General features: G+C 41.6%; 1 protein-coding gene across 4 annotated transcripts in view; it reads right to left on the bottom strand.

Moving 5' to 3' along the window:
- Nucleotides 1-4066: 4066 nt before the first annotated feature.
- LOC102046419 (P2R1A-PPP2R2A-interacting phosphatase regulator 1) overlaps nt 4067-24208 on the bottom strand; it is a 180665-nt gene continuing 160523 nt past the window's right edge. The window contains exons 1-11 of one of the 4 annotated variants that reach the window (XR_008735195.1): nt 20673-21099; nt 17228-17306; nt 12498-12554; nt 10415-10458; nt 10281-10335; nt 9768-9860; nt 9160-9248; nt 8437-8501; nt 7376-7472; nt 6746-6814; nt 6075-6208 (exon numbers count right to left, since the gene is read on the bottom strand). Coding sequence is in view for 3 of the 4 variants with exons in the window: in XM_055727158.1 (XP_055583133.1) it covers nt 6052-6208; nt 7376-7472; nt 8437-8501; nt 9160-9248; nt 9768-9860; nt 10281-10335; nt 10415-10458; nt 12498-12554; nt 17228-17306; nt 20673-20788 (852 nt within the window). In the remaining variant the exon portion in view is untranslated. Of the gene's footprint in view, nt 6209-6745; nt 6815-7375; nt 7473-8436; nt 8502-9159; nt 9249-9767; nt 9861-10280; nt 10336-10414; nt 10459-12497; nt 12555-17227; nt 17307-20672; nt 21100-24208 lie in introns of those variants that run through there. The other 3 variants (XM_055727158.1, XM_055727157.1, XM_055727156.1) reach the window with 3 other exon arrangements.

Here is a 24208-nt window from a genome sequence, read left to right as displayed (position 1 = left end):
CGGAGCTGGAGGAGAAGGAGACGAAGGTAACGGTGCTGGCGCTGGGCTCCAGGTTCCCTGCAGGCGTAGCTTGCTGCCCGAGGAAATGAAACTACGGCTGAACCTGCTGGAGGAGAGCGGAGGGCACTGCTGCCCGCAGCAGATCGCCTGCTCAGCACTGCCACATAAGCCAGAAAACCCGGGGAAGCATCGCCACGCAGCCCGGCAAAAACCATTTAAAGATAACACATGGATAAATGAAAGGAGCCTGGAGAACCTCTGTATCCACAAAAAACGAGTGCTGGAGGAATGAACACAGGCAGGCAACACCGTAACAAGTAAAGCCAAGTAAGGGGATACACTCATTTTTCGGGTCTATTTTTGTCTTCTACAGAAGCTCTCTTCTGTATGCTAACTAGCTGTTTACTTTGGCTAACGAACTGTAGCTAATGCATATGAGCTCTTGAAAATTTGCAAAGCTTTAACCACGCTGACAATATAACGTGGCATTACGTGCAGGCAAAGGCAGGCACCTTGGTCCCTGAAACAGCAGAGACTCTGCAAAGGAATAATTTAGAGCACAACCATGACCACAGCAGCACAATCAAAGCAACAGAGGGTCTCCTGGCCCTGAGGAACAAGGCCCGCCTCGGTGACCAGCTCCCTGTGACACCTCAGTTGTGGAATATCAGCTCAGACACACGGAACTGCCGTCACCCTGATCCCTGCAGAACAGGAGATACCAAGGAACAAGATGCTTGATAAAACTCCTATCAAAGACAAGGAGTAAAAGAAAAACGAGTCTGTAACGGATCTTAAATCCACGTTAACGGTTTTTAAAAAAAACCAAACAGCAGAAGAATTAACAATACAATTTACAGTAGCAAAATAATGAAATATGAACAATAATGAAACGAGAGCATTCTTCTCCAGGAAACTGCAGATACTCTTGGTGGCTTTGAGGTATGAACAAGGTGGCATCAGACAAACAAGAAACCACCATCAAGAGATAAATAAAACTCTGCAGCAAGGCTCTGGAATCCCACATTCCATCAACATCACCAAAGCCATTAGCGCCTTTCCCTCAGGAATCTCCAAAATCAAACCTGACGGCTGAAGTGAACATGCTTCAAATGAAAGGATCCCGATTTACTTTTAGCAGGAAGTTTCTTTCAGCAATTTCAGTGCCACACAGCCCGATTTCAGCCAGCTTGAAAGACAACGCAGCACACTGTTTCGGTGCCACAAAACACCACGTACGATACACACATCACGCCTTTGATTTTTTCTCCACACAAGGGGAAAAAGCAAATCACGAGAACCATGTTTCCAGATTAGTACCTGCAGCAGAAAGTGCTCCTGCTTGAGCAGCTCTTCCTACTTAAGGTGGCATCCAGCAAAATTCTAAAGCTGACATCCAGCAAAATTCTAAACATTTACACACCATTATTAACCATGGAAGGAAGTCTTACATAGTGAGCATTTTCCAAGGCTCTTACAAAGCAAGTAAAAGAAGAAATTAAACAATCAGAAGAATTTAAAATTTGGTAAATGGCAGATTTGTCTGAGGAATCTTCATGAGATTCCTCCCCATGAGACTGGGGAAGCCTCACGGTTCCCTGGCACACAGGACAATGGGCACGAGGGCACGGAGAGCCCGTGTTTGCTTTTGGTTTGAATGCGCTCAGCTCCTCCCTCCTTGGAAATTTCTGTTCCCGAGCCAGTTACTGAAAGTCAGACAAGGTTATTCTCCTTCAGTTGTTTATTCCCCTCCCTCCTCTCTCATGCTTCTACCACAAAGCCCCGACAGGGGAAGCAATCTGCCTTTTGCTGCGTCTTTTAGGTGTAGGGCAGCTGCCTGGAGCCCGCTGTGACGAACGAAAGGCATCTCCGGACCGAGACCCAGGCTGGCTGGCAGCTGGCCTCAAGTTTATCATTAGGATGCTCGTACCAAATATAAACAAAATAGGAAGACTCTACTGTTACAGGTAAAGAAAAAACCAACAAACCATCATCCAAGACATACTTTTAGGGAACAGACTCCAAATAAAAAAACGTGAGGTGACAATTTTTCCATCTAGTTAGTGAAAAGGGCTCTTGCAAGCTCCCCTCTGTATCAGTAAGGTTTTAATTGTTGTACTGTAGCTGTAAACATTCATTTACATTTACAAATATTTTAACTTGGTGCTTCCAGGAGAAGAGGGATCAACTTAAACTCCGTCTGCCAGCTGGTGATGAGAGAGGTTGCTTAAAACAGGGTATGAAGAGCTCACACATTTTAATTACAGCTCCTGAAGCTCTCTATTTTAAGCAAACGAGTTACGACTCCGACATATGCACTAACGCAACAGCATAAAGTGAACATTTCTGAAACGCTAAAGAAATGCACAAGCTGTTCTGAGGCTGGAAAGTGGCTCCCGGAGCCCCAGAGGTCACTCCTGCCTTCAGTCACTTCCCTAGCAAACCCGCTCACCATAGCGGGGCCGGACTCACAAACACAGCACTAATATTAGAACCACAACACGCATTTATACATCACGGTATTTTGGTCTCACCAATACAACCCTTTGGAGACCTGTTTTGTTGGCACAGGCTGGAGATCACTTAGACTCAAGTTTTCTGAAGAAAGGTGAAAAGAACAAATTTAGGATTAAGTTCTTATGCTGATCTCGGGAGGATGTGGGCAGCCGTTCAGTTGAGTATTCGGATCGACTGGCTTGCTGGCGACACGCAGAAGACCCCAGCAAGTTAATCTGGCTGATGCACAGGCTCGTTTTTCCTGGCATTTGTACCTCTCTTCTAGCATGAAGTATCTATTCCTCTGCTAAATGCAGTAACCACCAAAGCGCTCATTCCAAAAATACAGTCCCCCGAGCACTGGCACGGTTATCGATGTTCCCTCAGCAAGTGTGTCATTCTGGAGAAGGTGGAAGGAAGAAAAACACCGATCAGTTGTCGAGGAAGACACACGGGCCCAAGACCTGGGTTAAATGCCAACAAACGCTACAGGATAGTTTTCAACCAGACCAGTCAAGTGCCGATCACAAGCACGACTGTGGCAGGGTGCCATCCGAGAGGAGTGGCAGAACCCCAGAAACAGCTGTATGCCCCGAAAGAGTCACAGAATAAAAAAAAAAAAATAAATTGTATGGTTATATATACTTATACTTTCAGAGATATGTACGTATATATAATCATAACACTTCCAATATGGCCTGAGACAAGAAAGCTGCCCATTTCTTCTCAGAGGAAGACAAAGGCATAGACACTTGTAACACAAACTCAGAGCAGTTAAGGAATGTGTTACGCAACAGTCCTGTAACCGTGACATCTAATCAAGCAATCAATCATGTGTAAATGGGGAATTAGCAAAATGGAGCTAGTACTAACAGTATGAGTTACCATGTGAGTACAGGGTTGATGATGCACTTTGTATAGCACCCTAACTCCCTGAATCCAGATATATTTTTTGAAGGGTAATATAGTTCCAGAATCTAGTATTTCATTTCAGTGGAAAAACCCCTGTACGTCTCCTGACTCCAGGACGCAAACCCACAGCTTCCCAATGACACGGATGGACAAGAAACCAAGGTGCCTTTTTCCACAAGTTCAAGGTGGTTTCTGCTTCGCAAAAGCAGGGGAAGGACCAACTGCAGACTTGTAACTGCTTCTCTCTCCCCCAACAGCATCAACTGCCCTGTTAAAGCAAGCCACAGAGACCCCCCATTTCTTCCCCAAGAGGTAAGAGCCCTGGTGCTGCCCACCAGCCAGCTGTAGCTTCTATCTTCCAAACTATCTCGCCACGACTTCCTCCAGGTATAAACTAGGGCCATGCTTAGCTACTAAAGGCTTCTGCAAATGTTTGGGTTTATTCTTCAATGTTCCCAGAGTTGTCACAGAACTTTAAGATAGCACTGCACTAGGAAAACAGAACAGTCTGCCGCAGGTTTTAAGGCCAACTTCAATGTAAACTAGACTGGGTGGAAGTGGGTTACAATAGATATTCCGATTTAAAAAGGAAAACATTTAATCACAGATGAAAACAAGAACGTGGTTACCTCTCTAACAAAGTGCAGAAACAGTAAAACACATTTATTTTTCCATTTATTGGCACTTATTTGAAAAATAGCATAAATATTCAACAGAAGAGAGACAAGTTGACCCACACGCAACTATTAAACTCCTCTACTGATGCACCTTTTAAAAAAGACTGGAAGAGACACCAGGAGGTTCAGTCTTAAAAAATAAGCAAGATTTAAAAAAAAAAAAAAAAAGTCTCGCCCTCACCACAAAATAGTGAATGCACAGCGACTCTTTGGCACATACCTGAAATAGCGAAGCAAACTATGCCATATTAGACAGAGCAAACAGACATTAAACACAAGCTTGTCCATCTGCCACAGGGATGAAGGACAGTCTGAATTTAAAAAGGAACTGCAATTGGGACGTTGACTATTACAATAACTTAAGAGGAATGAAATCATAACTAAACCGTGTCGTATCTTACTTGAACTGAGTAACACTATTAAAATACATTCTATTTTCTTTCTACGATAAGGACACACAGAAACTGGTCACCGGCCCTCAGGTCAGCAGGCCTTTGCCCTCCAAGTCATCCATTTCTAATTCTGATGACTGATGTCAATCAAAACTTCATCCATGTGAACCTTTCACAGCAGAGTTCAAAGTGAGCTTTTCTCCAACCTCAGGAAGTTTCTATACCTCTCTCAGTTCAATACACATTACAAAGATTCAGTGTTTAAAAATAAAACATTTTTCTTACTAACCGCTCTGAAGAGAAGGCTTAAAACCACATAGTACAGACACACACAGATGTACAAATGGGGACGCAGCTGGGGACACTCAATTGCTTAACAGGAGACAACCACCAAAATGAGGTTCCCACTGGAAAATCTGACACGTGGCTTATGGTGGGGTTTGCAGATTTCTCCTCCTGTCTGGGGAATTTCAGAGTTGAGCTCAGGATGCCTCAACGCACTGACTTTTCAAATACAGTAAAAGAATCCTGAAACATCTCAGATTACCAAATTCTAGGCTTCCGATCAGTGTCTGACATTTTCAACAGCAGAAATAACTTGATGCCACTGTTTGACGAAGTGGCATGAGACTAAACATAGATTAAACATGTTTGATCACCTCAGCCTGTAAAAAGGCATTCAAGATTCCTCACTGTATTTGTCCAACAGAAGTCATATGAAGATGAATACTGTCTGGTAAAATAAAGCACTTCTGAAGTACTAAATACTAAAGCCTCAGGATTTAACGTTTTATTCCAAACATTATTACTATTTTTCCCTATCAAAAGACCTTTAACAGAGCATCTACCACTCTAATACATCATCTAAATGGGGAAGAAAAAGAAAATAATACAAAAACCCAGAGGAGTGTTCCACACCTCATTTGAATTTAGTCACAATAGCAGTCATGATCATGAATAAAATCCAACATACAAATTTAAGTTGACAATTCACCAACTTGTTCTTTTGACACCTATTAGAACACAGATTTAACAGCCAATCAGAACACAAGAATCAATTCCGCCCCCCCCCGAAACTCCCCCTTTCATATGAGGAATAAAAACCATAAATATCTTACACTCAGGGAATAAAAAGAAATTAGTAAGCTGCTTCTTTAGTTTCAGACTGAGGACAAACGCCAAAGTTATCTGCTACTACATAAGCACCAGCTTATGTTAGTGAGGACACTGCCTGGTGGCTGTTGGAAAGCCAAGCCTTCCACAAGCAGAACATACACACATTCTGTACGTCACATTTTGTAACTTACGCCAACAAGACAATATCCATTATAAATCAACAGCTTGCTTACTGATGATAGCATGAAATACGTCTGCAATTCAAATGCTTACTGTATTTTAGTAAATGTCATACAAATCACTAGAAATGTGAATTCCTCCTCAAGGAACTATTCTGGAAGTTTTCTAGAAATAACATTTCTGGAAGTTCCTATGAGGAACAGAATCAGTTAAACACAACAGAAAGTCTTGTTGATATCCAGCTTGTTTCCTGGTGTCCATTAGCAGACTTCTGTTTCTCAATTAATAGGTAACTTAGCCATAAGATCTACTGGTAAAAAAGATCTGGAGTCCGATAGTGAGACTGGAGAGTCTGTGTTGGTGCCAACTTCAGCTGGTGAGTCACAGGAAGAGCCTGCACTGCTTCTGTTGTCATCAAGAGCATGTGACGACAGACTGAAAACAGAGTAACACGGAGATATGAGGAATGTAAGGTACTCTTTCTGATAAGTTTCAAATACTAGCTTCCATTCATTATAAAGCCATTTTAAAAAATGGTCGCCTTTGAAAAAACAGTAAAGCCCTATGGTTTGAAATAAATCTGCACCCTGCAGTTACTTCCAAACAGATAACATGATGCTAATTTCCTCCTTCAGCTCACACAGGAACGATGTACAGATTAGAAGCACCAGGCTGAGCAACCCATTGCAAGCTCTACCCCATCTCCTACAAGGTCCTGGGCTAGCATATATTCAGAGGCCTCTTTTGCCAGGAGAGCTGACGATAAACTGTACGCACTGGAGTTGTACTGTTCACTATGTATTTCACAGGACACAAAATTGTAACTACAGGTGATAATGATCAGTAATAGCATCGAAGTGTTTGTTTTTTTTTTTTAAATTACCATCTTCTAAACCAAGATGCAGCAACTGAACCTGCACTGCTGTGCCTGCTGTGGATAGGGTGTGCAAAAATGTGATGTCTTGAAAGTACCTTTAAAACACCTGTTTTACTGCTGCCACTGCAATGGGCTCAAAGCTCGTGCACAGCTATGTACATTAGCTGTAAGGCAAAAAGGACAGAAGTACCGTAAACAGCCCTGCCCTGACAGTTGTGTGAGCACTCCCTAGGTATTACTAACCTCGTGACTGAAATACTAAATCAAAATCTCTTACTATGCAAAATCATTATGATTTTTTAACCTAGTATTTTTTATCTCTTCCTCACAGAGAGGGTCAGACAGGCTAATTTTCCCATGCGACTAAGAGCAAGGAAAAAGAAAAAAGAAGAAAAACACCCCAATCTACCCACAAGTAATCAAACATGAATGCTAATGCAATTTGAAACTCAACTCCAAAAATTGCCAGCCATGAGGTATCTTTTCCTAAACAGGCCCAACTTCCACATGTGAAGCATGTTAACAGTCAGTCCCAGAAATCATAAAATTGTAGCAAATATTACTCCCTGTTTACCGTGGTAATTTCAGTGCTGCAAAATTATGAGATATCTGTATTAAAAGAACAAAAAAACACCCCCCCCCCAACTTCAAGCATAATCATTGCGAGATGAAGAGACTTGTAATGCTTCTGATGAGATCAACACAATAAATAGCAGAGCATTTACCATCCCCCAAGGTCCACCTGATGTGAAACTTCAGGGGAAAGCATGTTGGTGGATCCTTGGAATAATCTTTTTGGATGATCTTCTATCTCTGTTACACCTTTGGTAAGAGATAAGGAGTGATAAAAATTACTACTCATTTAAACTAAAATCTACTTTCAATGTACTCTACAGAGTAAAGAGAATAGAGGTTCAAACTTATTACAATAGATGAGAGATTATTTTATATGTATAACATAGAAGTTTGATGCTGAAATTTTAAAGACTATTTCTTGGAAACATTTTACTCCAACCTTCAGTAAAGTTTAGTGACTTATGAACTGAGGTTTAGTTATCAGATATTTATTCTTCAGTAGCAAAGCAAAATCTTTTCGTTTCAGTTCATGCAGCGATCAGTTCACCGACTAGCTCCACCAACACAGAGAAGCCGAGAATAAGGAAAGCTTGTCTTCCTCTTGCAATCAATAAAAACAAGGTTCAGGATTATCACTAAACTTACATATTGATTCCCAAATACTCTAGAAGAAGGGAGAATAAATATGTGCTTAAACTGGCTACGACAGAAATCTGATAAAAGTACTTTTAAAGTTTTCTCAGAGCCAGAAGTGTTCTGTTACAAAGGTGAGGCATGAACATATAAAAACAGATACAATAAAATTACCAGAAGTTAAACTTGAAGAAAAACGAAGGAAGATAAAGAAACACTTCCCGGTAAAGCTGTAAGGTGTCTACTAGGTCTCTGCATAAGCTTTTGGTTTTGAAGAGTGATTTTAAATCTATAGTACCTGTGTGCTTCAGTTAGCCAGGACTTTCAAAATTTTCTATTTGTTCAGTTAAATATACCAATAGTTGTATTTCTTGTTTTGTTAAGCAGGTTACATTAGCTTTATCAGACTGATATGAATACAGCAATGGAAAGGCATTTGAACAGAACAGCTATTCATTTTATGGAACGGTAAAAACTGATTTGTCTGCTTTATCCCTACCAACCATTATGTTTACTTGGTTATCTGTAACACCTTCTATTTCTAGTCACTCTGAAGCGCCAGCACCAAATACTGTACCTTTTCTTTTTATTGACCCAAGAACACTTGGTCGAATGCAGTTAATTGGACTCTGGCTTCTCCTGCTAAAAAGAAGGCATATGCTATACTGATATCACCACTAATAAAGGAAGACTGAAAACATGTAAAAAAATATACTCTGATAAACTACCAAGTGGAAAACATTAAGAAAATAGGCATTAAACCAGCTTATCCAAAATAAGTCCTTCCCACCCCCCTCCCGAAGACAGACGAGGAAGTATAGACCCTAACAGAAAAAGTTTAATCACATTATTTCACAGCTGGCGCAGTCTAAAAGCCACGTCTAGGCACTGACCAGATCTTAGTCGACAGGCTACTCTGCTGAGCTATTAGGGCCTAATAAAATTTAATTGTTTGCCCACGTCACTCAAAACAACATCCAATGCAGCTAAAACCAGAATCAGAAACAAACTGAATCTGTTTGCTTTGGTTTCATTTTCCCTTCAGATTCAATTCAGTTACATAAATGTGATTAAGAACAATGTAGAAACTACATGAGAAGACAGATGCCACGACGCAGTCCATTTTCCCAGTTTTATGACATGAGGATTTTTAGAGCACTGTAAAATCTAAAGTTTACATAAATATATAAAGTTGTATTTGTGATTAGAAATAAATTATGTATATAAATTTCTGGTATTTCAAAAGCCTACTGTGAACAAGCTGCGCCAATTTGCTATTATTGACATGATTGGTACTTACCTTGAAAATCGCCTTGTTGGACTTGGGCTAGGACTTGGAGGTAATCCACTGCTACTCACCAAACTTTGCAAAGAGGGTGAGAAACATTGCTGAGAGTAAAACAGTTTGAGTTATTTATGTATAAACACTATCACACCCATATGGTAACAACTGATCCTTATGGCAGGTAAATAAGCAACCCATTAGCAATTTAAGCAACCAGTCAATACGGCTGGGTATACTGAGATACCACTTTTTGTTACTGAGCGTTAAAAAATGGGACAGGTTCATCTTCATGCAGAATACATGCAAATTGAAAAGGATTTATTTCGCAAAATAGGAACGTATGCCCCTTCCTCTTATTCCAACAGGAAGGCAAGTAAAGAGTAAGGTCTATTAACCACAGATTAACAGTTGAACAGTCTACAGAAATTCACATCCACAAGATCTGCAACTGCTAGCTGGTATTTTCTGTTTAGGGGTTTTAGGGGTTTTTTTTTTGTTTACTCTCTAGTTTCTTGTTTGCAGCTGAGGTAGAAAGGAGCAGGTGGCTTAATCTTTTGCTACTAATTCAGTTGCATTATTTAGCACTACTCCAGTTAAAGCCATTATTCCCACATTTTGCTCACCTTGCCTATTCCTCTGGTAGGTGAGGGAGCTGGAGAAACTGGGACAAAGTCTACTTGCTTTGGTGATGATGATTTTTCAAAATCATTGTCGCTCTGTAAACAGTACATGTAAATAATCTTATGAGCAAGTACGGCAACATGAAAAGGACTGATTGGTGTGGAATTGAGTACAATTCCAAAGTTATCCTCCACCATGTTAACAATTTTTAGGTAGCCATTTATAAGCTTACACTTAACAACAACAACAAAAAAAGCAGAACATGGAAGAAAATTCAAACAGCCAGACATCCATGCAATTTTCTTTTGACACACCAGCCCAAGGAAACCACATGTATCCTTGAACAACGATAATTCTGGGCCTTGTTAGTGTGAAAAATTGTTGATCAAAAGCAGTGATATACTAACACCTTAATTGCAGGTCAAACTGTCAAAGAAAATATTGAGATGACAGAGTCTTTAGTGTCCTGATACTGATAATAGAAATACAAATTAAAGCACGAATGCATGCATTACCAGGCTCAAGCTCTCCTCCCATGAGTGGCTCATCTGCATTGCTACTTGCACTTCCCTATAAAGAAGAAAAGAAATTTATTGTCCTGGGCCCATAGAAGACTGCATTAAGTATTCTAGTTTGCCTTAATGCTTACCTTTCACGTACTGTTTCTCTGTTCATCAAATTCATTCCTTCTTCCTAAAATATTAGCAGATGAAAAATTAGATTTAAAAAAGTGCTTTGCTACAGCAAATCAGAAAAGCTCTAGTTTCATTTCACTTTGGTATGCAGAAAATTTAATTCAACTCAGTTAAGCAACAATAACCTTAAGCTCTCACTACACAAAAAGGAGCCAGGGGGAGAGGATGGGAAAGAGATATAGCAAAAGAGACCACTGCATAAAAAGTGCTTATGTGAGTTGTTATTTCTCAACCAGCTTTTTTATTTTCATTACTATCCAAGAGGTAGTTACAAAACTGAACAATGATATTATGAACCAAAAATTCTGCACACTCTAGAGTATCTTTATGCAGACTTGCATAATATTATTTCACAAAATGGAAACTGGTACAGATAATCCTCAAAAGCATGGCTGAATTCTTTACCTTATTCTAACTAACTAGACACTTGTCAGCATTTCATTTGCAATACAGTGCATTGTACACAATGAATTTGGGATTTAGTAGGTTTTTTTCTAAAGTACCCATAAAATATTACTAAAATGGATCAAAGGTGTAAAATTAAACTAAACATTAACACCAAGTTGAAGTACAAACTTGACTCAATCCCCTCGAGATAGATACCATTCCTTAAAACTAACTGAATGCTACCCAGTCTGTTGAGTGAATTAGCGTTCCCTAATTCAGACCAGTTCAAGAATAGAAGTTCAACTAAACATCTTCACAATCTTCATCATATGAAGAGTCTTACTACGTGTGATTATTGCTAAGATTTGAAAGACATCAGAAGTAAATCACACAGGTTCCCATCTCTGCAAGTATACAAGATATGGAATTTCAACTTGTGAATTTAATGATCAAACATAAATTAGAAAATATAATTGTTCACTTTATTAAATGTATGGAACAAGTATGAATACAGAAGTATTTTCCAAAAACTGAATTACCAACTTTACTTCATGTAATATAGCAGAGCCATAGGAGTTTATTCCCTTGCTCTCATCAAATTCACATATTAATCCTAAGCCTTTTTATGTTGATGAAACAGCTCTACAACTGACCCGAGTGCTCAAGTCTCTCTAAGCCAGTAAATAATTTACATAAAAGCAAGCAGTTATTTTCTTCAGGTTTATTATGCATACACCTCAAATACCTGAGGTGGGAAGCAGAAATGCCTTCCATCACTTCAGATGTCATACCCTGAAAATGCTGTCCAAAGTATTAAATCATTTTCTTAACTTTTCACCCTGTAAAAATCAAGCCTATCCATTGAAAACTAGCAAGCTAAAAAAAAATAAATAATACATATGTATAAAAAAATCAAGCCTCTCCAAGCCAATTTAATAAATATTCTACTGTCAAAAAGTGGACATATAAAATGGAGGAGCCACAAGAGTTTGAGCTTGTTGATTTTAAAACTTGACCCTTGAGACTGTGGTCTTTGTCTGGTAGCAGTGCTATTTAAGCCTACCCAGGTATTTGCTACACACCCCCCCTCCCTTCCTAAGTGTTTGCTCTGGTGCCCTTCCCCCTGTGCTCCTGCTGTGACAGCACAAATACAGTGATCTGGATAAGAAAATTATACAGATGAAAAATAGCCCAGCCAGAAGAGTCCAAACTATTTTTTAGCCAGAGTGCTTCCTTATCCAGTTCATTTTCTGGCTGCACAAAAGTCTTGTGGCAACACAAGTTAAGGAACACTTTGTTATTGGCCCTGAATATTTATGCTGGCGCTGCTGCCAAAAACTTGGTGAAACTACCCTAAGGGTTTACATTAAAGGCTTCCTTTCTAAAATGGCCATTTTAAGATTCCTCTTTCTCCTCAAATCTTCTTCTTACTATAAGATGTGTGCTAAATCATGAAATTTGCAACTCTGCAGACAAGATACAGCTTTTACTTTTGGGAACACCTTGAAGTGACAGACTGCTGCAGACTCTACTACAGTTTCAAAGTAAAATGTATAATAACCATTTGAAGGACTTACACGTTAACTGCAAATAAACCAACCACCTCTAAAAAATAAAAAAAAAATTTAAAAAATTAGAATCTGTGCTTGCCTGTTTGATTTGATGAAGACGGCTGCTAGGAATACGGATAGGAGATGATGGCACAAACTGCAAAACAAAGCCACATACAACTGAAACATGCTTAGAAACTACAGGAGAAGAGAGGGAAAGGTGCAGGAATGTTAGTAACCATGCTATAGTGCCATCCCAAATGAAAAAAACATTAACACCACCAAACCACTTATAACGCTCTCAGGATATATAAACTACATTAATTACTTACAAGGACATGATAATATATATTCCCATATTATACTGCTTTGTATGCTCACAGATGGTAATTGGTATCGGTTTGGCTTTCACTTCATTTCCAGGCAACCAGAAGTCACAGCCTTCTCTGCAGAATTAAGCTGTGTTCAACCAGCACACTGCCACTCTTAATATATACAGTCGCATAAATATTTTCATTTAAGTGATTCAGAATATTTTCATTTAAGTGATCCAGAGGACTCCCCAAAGATCCTTAAAAAATACAAACCCAAAACAACGCGTTGTGCAAAAAGGTTTCTGGATTGTTGTCTGCCTATAAACAAGTACCTGGACAGGTGAAAAAAAATCAGCTACTAGACAGCTAACAAAGAATTAAAGACCTTCTTTATGGTTTCTTAAAAGCTTCACCAATTGGGGTGAAAACAGAGAAGATGCCACTGAAAATGGTCTTCTGTTAATTCTGTCAGTTTTGCGTCAAGATCCCACTGGAATACTAGGATCCAAAACTGCACACTCAAACCCAAGTAATTAACAATTATTATTTTACCAAAATATAATTACCTTTCATATATTTTCCATCCCTCAAGTATCTGACTGTCATAACCCATTCAGGGATAAAAATGTCCAAGCTACAGCTTTGAACAGAGGTTTAACTTCTTTTCTGTAAGCTGACAACCCCTCCAAAAGACAAGATGTCTTTTTAAGTTGGATGTGCGTTCAGCAAGTAAGGTTTGTGCTATTACTAAGTGTTTATATACTTTATGCAGTATGAAGCTTCCTCCCTTCACAAAACAGCTCTTCATTATGCTAATGCTGGGAAACTAAGAAACATTCAGTTAACCATTTACTGCAACATCTTCACGGAGAACACAAAGATTTTGCGGCCTTACACAAAAGATTACGGTCAGTTATCACAGACTATTAATGCTTCATATATCCAGAATCCTCCCGCTAAAAAAACAAACATCAAGACATCACGCCCTTCCTCTCACAAAGGATACTAGCCTATGAGACTCACACAGAGGATGTCAAATGTATGTGCCAGAATTTAGTCGTCATAATATATACTACTGAAGTCTAGTAGCTATAATGTCTTGATTTGCTACTTCTCAAGTCCAGTTTAGGTCAGCTTTACTATTACATCAGGCTCCCCAAAATCCAGTGCACCTAAATAACAATTCCTCCAAGCTGTACCAGCCAACGTGGACCTTGAGTCGACCTCGATTCTCACACAGGGAAAAGGATTCAGACAACAGGACATTCCTGCCTATTCACTCTGTCACTCCACAGTAGAAATTTGTTCCACTCATTCTATTCTAATTTTATGACTGTGCTCCACATACTTTAAGGTTTAACATTTATAGAATATATATGAAACCCGTGGCTCACAGTGTAAAATAAAAATAATCAAAAGACAGTTAAGTGTTGTTTTGCAGGATCTAATGCACTGACTACACCCACTAACTCTGAGGATCCTACATCTCATCTCCAACAAGTAATCATCCTTATTTTGTCCGTGCTTAAAATTCACTTTTCCCCATTCATAGTCCTTTGATTTAATTCTCCTGAAAAGAAACCTCAGACTTTTTTGAACGGATACTTGCTAAAGCAGACTGAACCATTTGTTAAAATTACACTACCCAAATCCCCAGTGTTTTAAGTGAGCACAAAGTTTAATAAAAACCATCACAAACTATTAGACTGTCATATGGCAGAGAAACCCCTTCCCCAGTAGGTTAAACAATGTTTTCCACTGAAGGTAAAGTTTCAGAAGCGCCAGCCTGGCAGGCACCACTGCCAAGGTCCCCTGCCCCACGCGCCTCTGCCCTTCCTTCCACTGCCGCCCCTGCAGTGCTCCCTTGCTTCTGCCAACACAGGCATTTCTGGGGCTTCAAATAAACAAATAAATACATCAACCAACTTTTGCTGAAACAGTACCTAAACATCTAACCACAGGCTAAAACGCTTTGCTTAAACAACAAACCAAAAACCCCAACCACACACAAAAAAACCACCCCAAAACCCCCAAAACATTTATTCACTAGAAGCCACTGATACCTTCTGGAAGGAAATCAACAGCAGACACTGAGCCCAGCTGACCCTTCCTCAGCAATTACATACAGTGTCAGAAACCTGGAGATTAAGTCCCAGCCAAAATGGCATAGCTGCCCCTGCAGTCATCATTACAAAAGAGCTGGAGTCTGAGACTTGGAGAAGCTACCCAAAAAAGAAAAGATTTTAGAATTCAGCTGAGCAACTGGGACAAGCACAATAGCCCTGAAGATGCAGTTAGATAGGATATAACCTTTAGTTATCAGAGTATTTTAGCAACTCCCATTGTTTCCATGACAGTGAACACAACCCAGATTATACAATTAATCATTTTTTTTTCCCCCAAGGTTTAACAAAACATAAAATTTTAGCTGTACTTATAATAACTAAATTAACAAAGTTTCAGTCACTTACTGAATCTTTTCACCTCTTTATTAGACCTTAACACTGCAATAAAACTTGAGTTAGTTTTCCTAAACACAAAAAAAATTTTTGAAGTACACTTTATCCCCTATTTATTGTAAAATCTAATTTACCAAATTAGATGTCATCTAGCTCCTTAGAATATCTCTTCAGATCATAAAACTACACTTACGTCTTTGCTACAGCAAGAATACCAAGTGAGGTTGCTTACAGTCCTTAATGCTGAAAGTTTAATTGTTTTCACAAAATCATTTATCTACAGATGATCCTGGTTTAAGACCACAGAAGGATGAGATAATCTCTACACTCTTTTCCAATTCCATCCTCCCTGACATTTTCAGGAGAACCATAAACTAGACCATAACCAAAGAAATATTTCAAAGTGGACCAGGCACTGATCTAGCAGTCAATGGAACACTTGATTTTTAGCGCAAGTAAAATAACTGTATTTTGTCAGCACCTGGTCAGCTTGGAGTGAAGAAAGTTAACTTTCAGGATGCTTTTTAATAATCTTAAAGTGAGGTGAAGGGTTAAGGACATCATCCCGTGAAGATGGGAACACTGGTTCAGTCCAGAAGGCTGCAGCTTCTGTTAGGGACAGCCAGCCAGAAGAGCTAGCCCATCAGTAAAATAGTTCCTGCTTCCCAGCAAGTTCCAGGCAATGCATCCTAAATTAGCATCTTTTTTGCCCAACAGTTGTGGATCTTCAAGAAGTAAACACAATAAACTGAGATTTCGCCTTTGTTTCTCCTTTCATCTGACCACAGGCATAAACAAATCTAACCTAAGCTGCCACTCTAAAAAAGTATATATAAAGAGACTGTTTAAGAAATCTTTACTGTAATACATTCTACCAGGTTTTATACCCTAGCAGGAGAAAGGCTTTTCCACCAGCCCTCCTAGACTTTGACATAACTGTTCTGGTTCTGATACAGATGCAAACCTTTACTGAAGTAGTTGTCCTGATTTTAAACCAGAATTTTAGCTAAAGGGCATCGGTCGAGAAAATAGGAGAGTAGTATTTTTCAACCAGTAACATGGGGCTAACAAATTACTTCTAAAGCATCTTCAAAAGGTAATTAAGAAACAGGATAATTGCTGTTAGCATTACAGGGACTTTGTTTCCCATACTTAAACTTGATACCACTTGTCTCACACTCCAACATAGCTTAACTTTTCCAGAACATTAATAATCAACTGAATGTAGCTGGGTGTTATCCCACATCTACTGGCTTCTTAAGGCTGTCTTACGGGAAAAGTTACGTTTCTGGTTATACATATAAGTCTGACCAAAAATTCCTTTTAGGCAGGGGAAATAACTACCCTGTATACCCTAACCATTTAAGGGTTAGCAAACCACACTGTCTATGTGAACCTGTGCAGGTGTTCTAAATCAGTCAAAAGCACACCTTTCTACCACAATTTGTACAATACTAAACCAATACAGTATTTTGTCTGGGTTGCATCACCACGGGTCTAGATTATTAAGACTCAGATTTTGGGAGCTGTAATAATAGAAATCAGAGAAAAGTTGAAATCACAAATGAGCATCTGTAAGAGATATGGAATCATTAATTCTGGAAGTCTCAAGATCCATGTTCTATCATCCAGTTCCATCTTATTGTATCAAATTGTTGATTACAACGGTCTATACAGTCACTACTATGCAGAAGACAAATTAAGATCAGAGCATCACTGTCTTTTTTTAAACATCAGAAATTATTAACACATTGATTACTGAACAATACATCCACATAATTAATTTTCTTTGCAAACTACCTTTCTTTATCTTAGAACATATGCTTGCATTTTATGAACAAAGTTATGGTCACAATGAAACGTAAGTACTCTCTAAGGCTAAATGGTCTATAAATAAAATTTCACTATAGCTACAGCATATTAATGTCACAGTCTAGAGCCTTGTTTCTGAAAACACGTGGTATTAGTTTCACAGACTACAATCTCATTTTCTTCTTTAATCCTGTATGCACACTTCTGCTTTGGACCTAATGTGGTTAGTCTAATAGTTTTCTTACCAGACTATGACGATTCATAACTGTGGTACTGTTCCTGCGGGTTCGCAAAACGTTAGCCTGGAACACCTGTGAATTATCGCTGTGAAAAGAAACACTTGTCAAATGCAGAAGCCATCTCCCTCCTATCAAAAAGTACCTCTTAATATAAGCTCAGTTTCAAATGCTATGACCGCTACCATTTCAAGACAAAGCACTCGAGAGACAGATACATAAGAACTCTTCTAGCTTGTTGGCAGAGTGGAAACCAAACTGCTCTTCCCCCAAGTCCCAGCTACCTCAGTAAATGATTTTAATTAATCATACCGAGTCTTCAGAATAAAAGAAAAATTGTTAAGGCTAATCACTTCTGTGGGAATTTATTATGTTTGGAATGGCTGCAGCTTGCACATTGCTTCAAACGTCATTCAACAGAACAAATTTATAAATGTTACATAACTAGCAACTGAAACCACCATAGATAAAATAGAATTTAAAAAAATACAGTATCTCGGTAAGTCTTATCACTACAAACACTTAACAAGTTCTGAACTTTTTTCCAAGAGAGGTTAAACTAAACATACAGTCAAACCAGTTTTTAAAGCCCTAAGACTTTTGACCACAGTCAGGCTTCTAACCAGGAAGCAGCACATCCATTTAAAAACGCAGGATTAGCTATCTGATATAAAATGAGCTCCTTTCTCAAGGCAACTTTAGTTCTATTGCTTCCTAAAGCAAATTTCACTGGTCAACACCAGTGTAATCATCAACCATTGATCAGCATTTAATGAATGTGACTGCAGACATTCAGTTTTATGGTTGCTAGAATAAAAATTTTGAGCCACAATCCTACAATCCCCACGCCTAAAATTTACCAGCACAGGCCAAGAGATCCAAATATAAGATTGTAATTAGATCTAAATTACAAGAAGTCACTGGATTGCATCTTCTTGTTTCAGCTGCTAACTTGGGATGAATGAAAGCACTACACAAGTACAATTTCTTAAAACTAATCTGACCAACAGAATTACCTTGTTCTAAAGATTGATAATCATTATGCATTTTCAAGACACAACACTTTCCGAATCCTCCAGTTTAAAATGCACCAGTTAGACACATAAGTTTTAGATCACTTTTAGCTGGTTGTAAATAAACAACGCATACTGTGAAATAAAAGCCAACAGCAACTGGCATACGCACTGTGCCTTTCACCAAGAAGAATGCAAAAACTCTCTTTCTCCAAAACTTCCAGTACAAATGACCAGACACAATTTACAATTTTCAAAGAGGTTTTACTCAGTCTACACCCACAAGAGATCAAACAGTTGCCATTTGATAGAGGGTGGAACAGGTAAAATTTAAGGGAACCATGACATCATGTTTAGATATGAGATTTACTGGCTGAGGCCAACAGATAAAACTAACTTCTTTTTAGTGTAAGTGTACTGGTTGGTATACAAACGCAACACAAACAGTACATCCTGAAATCACGGGTCTGAATCAAGAAAAGAGTTTGGAATGATTCTGTAACACATTACCATAGGCCGAGTTCAATATCCTGTGCTAACTAAAACAGAAGAGAAGGAGAGAAAAAGCTCTGCAGATATCCTTACCTTTAATCTCCCTTGCAAATACATCAGAGATGGTCAGATCTCAGACTTACCTTTCACAGAAAATCCTTACAATTCCTATTGAAAATCAATTTTATTTGGCATGAAAACAAGAGTCAGAAGTTCTGTGCAAGGTAACTTCAGTGATCTAAAATACTGCGCTTAAAAACGTTCTCTGGCTCTATGGTAACTCATTCTCCAAGCTCCTTACTAAACCTGTTAATGAAGACGTCAAAACAGGAGGCAAAGTAGAAAAAGCAAGCTGTTCAAGAGCAAGAGCTTTTCTTTCAGTTTACCCAACAAAACCATTCCGGGAAAAACTGAAGTTTCTTGCCAAGAGCTGCAACCTTGCAAAAACAGTATTCTGCTGGAAAATTCCTAATAAACAGGCAAACCCCCTGCAACCACCTCAAATTAGTTTAATGACATTTCAGTTTAATTTGTATAAAACCCTAATATATAGCGTATGCACAGTTTTGAGGCAAAAGCTGAGGCTTACCATTCTACCAGCCTGAACCCCGAATGAAACAATTTGTTTACAGCATGGTTATGGGATGCTTATTTTTTTTAAGGAGCAAAGGGTCTCACAGTCCATAAGAAACAACTTGTAAAAGGCTGAGAAACATCTCACCCCGTTTACAGATAGTTTACCTGGTCAGAAATCTCCCTGAGTAATAACTGCCACTCACAATACTTCTATACTGCATTAAAATGTAAACTAACAGTTGTTTTCTTACGATTGTGTAAAAGAACCACAATTATGTTTACTTAACATTAAGTCATGACTGAACAGGCAAGAATCAGTGTCTTCTCCGAACTGTTAACTCACCGTTAACCATTTTGGTACAAAAGATCTATGAGGTTTGTCACTTGATATCTAGTCCCTTACAGAAACACAAAGTTGAAGAAAAAACCTGAAGTATTTATCACGTATTATACTACATTTAATGAAGTTTATTGTCAATATGCTCTCCCAAACTGCAGACATACTACTAGCAGAAGCACAAGGACTACCTCAGATGGTAGCCACACCATGTAGCTGATGGGGGCACCTCCCAACTGCAGGACAGCCCAGAGGAGGCAAGAAATAGCACCCCGAGTTAGAAACTTACGGAAACACAAAACTATCCAAGAGACCATGCAGATCTGAGAGCGTTACCCCCTGCCCTTGCCTGGGACTGCCACTGCCTCTGCTCCATCAGCTGCAAGAAAGCTAAACCTGGAACGCATGGCAAACATCCAACCCCCCTGGCAGGTACCACCTGCCACAGGCCGATGGCAACAGCCTGGCAAAACTGCCTGCACCGCTCCTTGTGTTTCTCCCCAGGACAACTGACACGCCGTTTTACACTAAATGTAAAACTTTTTTCTCTCTCAAGGCGCCATGAAATGACCTTCAACGAATTCACCCGGCTGTTCTGAAGGCATTTACTGCAGTAAGCACACGCGGTGCAGAGGTATTTCGGGGTCAGACTTGAACCATGAGGGAAAACGGCAGGGTCGGTGCTTTAGCTACAGCAACGGCCACGGACCTGGCAACACGGCTGTGCGCTCCTCAGCTACACAGCACAGCCGGGTGACAACAAGCCAGGCGTTTTAACGAAGCTACAGCACCGCGGCCGCGGCGCCCTCGCAGCCCCGGGCACCGGGAGGGGCACCTCGCCGAAACGCCCCCGGCCCGGGCTGAGCCCCGCGTCTCCCTGCGGGACGCCGGTGAGGAGCTGCGGCGCCCAGCGGGGGGGCCGGGCAGACACGGGGCAGCCCGCGGGGCGGCGGCCAAGGCGGCCAAACCCCCCGGGCCGGGCCCAGGCGCCGCCGGGGCTGCGGGGCCGCCGCGGGCCGGGCCGCGCCGCGCTCACCTGAGCCCGTGGATGAGGGGGGCGCTGTTGGATCGCCTCAGGCCGCCCCCGTCGCTCGGGGCCGCGGCGCTCCCCGGCGGCAGCTCCAGGTCCAGCTCCATTTTCTCCTGAGCCATCGCGGCAGCGGCGGCTCCGGCTCCTCCCGCTCCGCCGCGATGCCCATTCACTGCCGGCGGCCGCCGCGGCTCCTCATGCCGCCGCTCCCCCCGGCCAGGCGCGGCGCGGCCGCCCCTACAGGCCCCGCGGGCGGCGCCGCAGGCAGAGTCCGGGGGCGCGCCGGGCCCGGCGAGGGGGGCGGCCCCAGCAGCGCCCCATGCCGCGGGCGGCCCCTTCCCCCACCCGCTCTCGCCGACAGACGAGCCGCGCCAGTGCCGCCGCCTCAGGGAACGGAGCGCCTCGGCCCGGAGACCCCCCCGCGGTCGCGCCGCGCGCATGCGCCACAGGAGCCCCCGCACGGCGGGGCCGCGGGGTAACGCGCCTGCGCCCTGCGCCCCCGCGGCGGCCGGGGCTGTGCGGGGCTCGGGGCGGCCGGCCGGGTGCGCGGGGGCCGCGCCCTTGGAGCTGCTGCTCCCGCCGAGCCGCGTCGGGCCAGGGCAACCACACGTCGCTGGGAGGCGGGCGGGAAAGGCAGAGCCCTCGCCGTGAGGTGAGGGGGCCCCGGGGCCGGCGCGGCTGCCGCAGAGGCACGGGGACCCTGTGCCACAGAAGGCATCTGTACCTTTTTTTTCCATACCATAGTTTCTGTGAAACCGAGTCTAAACGTTCGTGTAGAAAGCCATTCTGCCCTTGTCCACTTGCCATCTTATGGTCTATCACCATATACCCGTCCATCTAACTGTAGTTAAATCATTTTATCTAACCATAGCTAGGTATGTACAACTCGGATGTAAATATTTTAGGTGTCTAAAGTATATTCATTAGTACTGCCTTGCTGAGTGCTACAATGCTGACCTTTAAATATTGAACGCTGAGCATCTGGGTTAATACCTAACCATTGCTGCTTCTCAGAAATATGGTTGATTGCTCTTTGCAGGCCCAGATATCCCTTCGTCACCTCGTATTCCATGTGAGATTTTCAGACAGTCTCTAAGGACAAAAATAACTGGAGAGGAAAGGTAGATTGTAAGTAGCTAAAATCTTTTTTTGTGGGTCACATGCCTACCGAGGCTAATGGCATTTTGTAACTTTTGAGTGGCTGTGTTTATTTTACCCACAGGGATATTTCCCTGATACTGTCAAATATCTCCCGCATCATTGCCCACACCGTAACTTCATGCCTACCAGTCCCTCTGTACCACTGTACCCACCTATCTTCTCCTCCCAGCCTGTATTTCCCCGCTTTGCATCTCCATCCTTCACCTGTATTGTCCCAAGGCTCTGTTTAACATATACTCTCCTTTCTTAGTCCCTGTTGCCATGGTCATTTGCGCTGTTTCTCTAACTCGGCAATCTGTGATTTCATTTCCATCTTTCACCTCATTCTGTTCCATAGCACAACTCCCCCACATCCACATCCCTTTTTCTCTGCCTTTTTACCCTTCTTGGGCCTTTGAGGGTCACCTCGACAGTACTCACTTTCTCTTGTAGATATTATTCCTGTGAAGGTTCTCTTGGTTATAGTAAACCGTGGTTGGACAGTAGGCTGATGGTGTTGATGCCTGGCACTGAAAAATTTGAGTATACGAAGCAGATGTTTTTGAGCTCGCAGCCACATTTTGGATATTGTTGACTTTTTCCTTAACAGTATTCTGGTACATAGTACTTGAAGCTTTTTTCTGTCCGTAGCGGCAAAGACATAATATCACAACTCCACCATAATCACAAATAGCAAAATCCACATAGTTTGGTGATGTAATCAGATTCTGCAGGTGGCTTTTGTATTAGCAGAGCCAACATACATGCGAGTAGATTTCCGTTCAGAGCTAGATGCTTTGCTAGATACTGTCATTTTGAATTGCCTTTTGGGCACTCTCCAGCCATGGAGAGTGAAGCTGTGAAAGCTATTACAAGCTACAAAATGCTTGTGCTTAAGCATTAGACAAGGAAAATGGTGCGGGTTCCGTATTAAATGTGTGGTGTTGCTTTTAGGGAATAGTGGCAGAGGAGGTTGATTAACAGTGTTTTCCTTTTGTAGCAGCAGATCTTAATTTTCCAGTGAATCAGACTGATCATAATTCTTAGAAATCAAGCAAAAGAAAGTTTTAGATATTTACTCTCTTGATCTTTGCAGGAGATGGCAATTCTGTATCATTTCACAGGAAGGTGTCATTACTGGCTACAGTATATCACAGCATAAGCGGTGGTACAGGACTGTGAAAGTTTTTTCTTTCTGCAGTAATACAAGGAATTTTCTCTCCAGGTTTTTCAATATAAATACGTAATTGAGAAATCTTGAAAATATTTGAAATGTAATCTTGTGGGTCTGTTAACTCATCTCAGGTACTTAATAGGTACAAAGTTCTTCATTAATAGTGTCAGTATAATGCAAGAAATGGGAGCATCAACAAAAAGTTGATGAGACATATACACTGTCTCTGAAGGTAGAAGAATGGAATATGCTCAAGTCAGTCTTGACTAACAAAAAATGCAAGGAGGTACCATAATATATAGCAAGCGATATATATATATCTGCAGTAGCTCTACTCGGCTATCTAGGAACATCACATCACCTTCAATGATTTTGTAGCAGCACAATAATTCATCTAGCCATGTTCCCATTTAAGAAAGGTGAAATGATTAAAAATCCTAACTTCTCTGTCTTAGCAGTCTCTGTACTTAGTGCGCTGGAAAAGGAATTGCTGTTTCCCAGGAGAAAATGAAAGACCTTTTAAAATTTGGTGCTGGGAAAGACCCTGAATAGCCCACGCATATAAGAGACAAATGTCTATGTTGTCGATGTTGCAACTGTCGTTATAGAAACATATTAGAGAATAAAAATCAGTAAGTACAAACTTAGATACTTTGACCACTTAGAATGGAATTGTAGAGGTCGATCTAAAAACCTAAATACTGCCAAGAACTAAAATCACATGTTTCTGAACAAATTTAATGCCAGATTTCTGAGAACAGAGCAGAGGCCGATGTCCTCGTTACAAACACAGTCTGTTCATTGGGTGGAAAAGACGCGTGATTTCATTGGGAGAGGGAGACCGTAACCCTAGGCAGGGTCGCAAAGCCCTCGCACGGCTGGCGCTGCGCCTCGCCAGGGCAAAACAAACCCGGCCCCGGACTGACCCGGTTAAGAACACACCGAGACATGTGCCCGCCGTCGGACCCGGCGCCACGCCCCGGCCACGCCCCCGCCCGACGCGACCCGACGTCCGGTGCTCATTGTCCCGTTTCAAACACACGCCCTGCCCCGCCAGCCAATCAGCGCGCGCTCCACGGCCGGAGGTTGTCGGGAGCCCACACGCCGCAGCGGCTGGGGCGCCGGCCCGATGCCGGCCTCGGGGGCATGCGCGGTGCCGGCGGGCGGGCTCAGGGCGCAGGCGCCGGGGAAGGCGGGCAGCGTTGCCTCCGCCCCGCGGTCCGCGCAT

This window comes from Falco cherrug, chromosome 15, assembly GCF_023634085.1.
Source record: "Falco cherrug isolate bFalChe1 chromosome 15, bFalChe1.pri, whole genome shotgun sequence".
Taxonomy (NCBI): domain Eukaryota; kingdom Metazoa; phylum Chordata; class Aves; order Falconiformes; family Falconidae; genus Falco; species Falco cherrug.
This window is presented reverse-complemented; position numbering and strand designations above follow the sequence as displayed.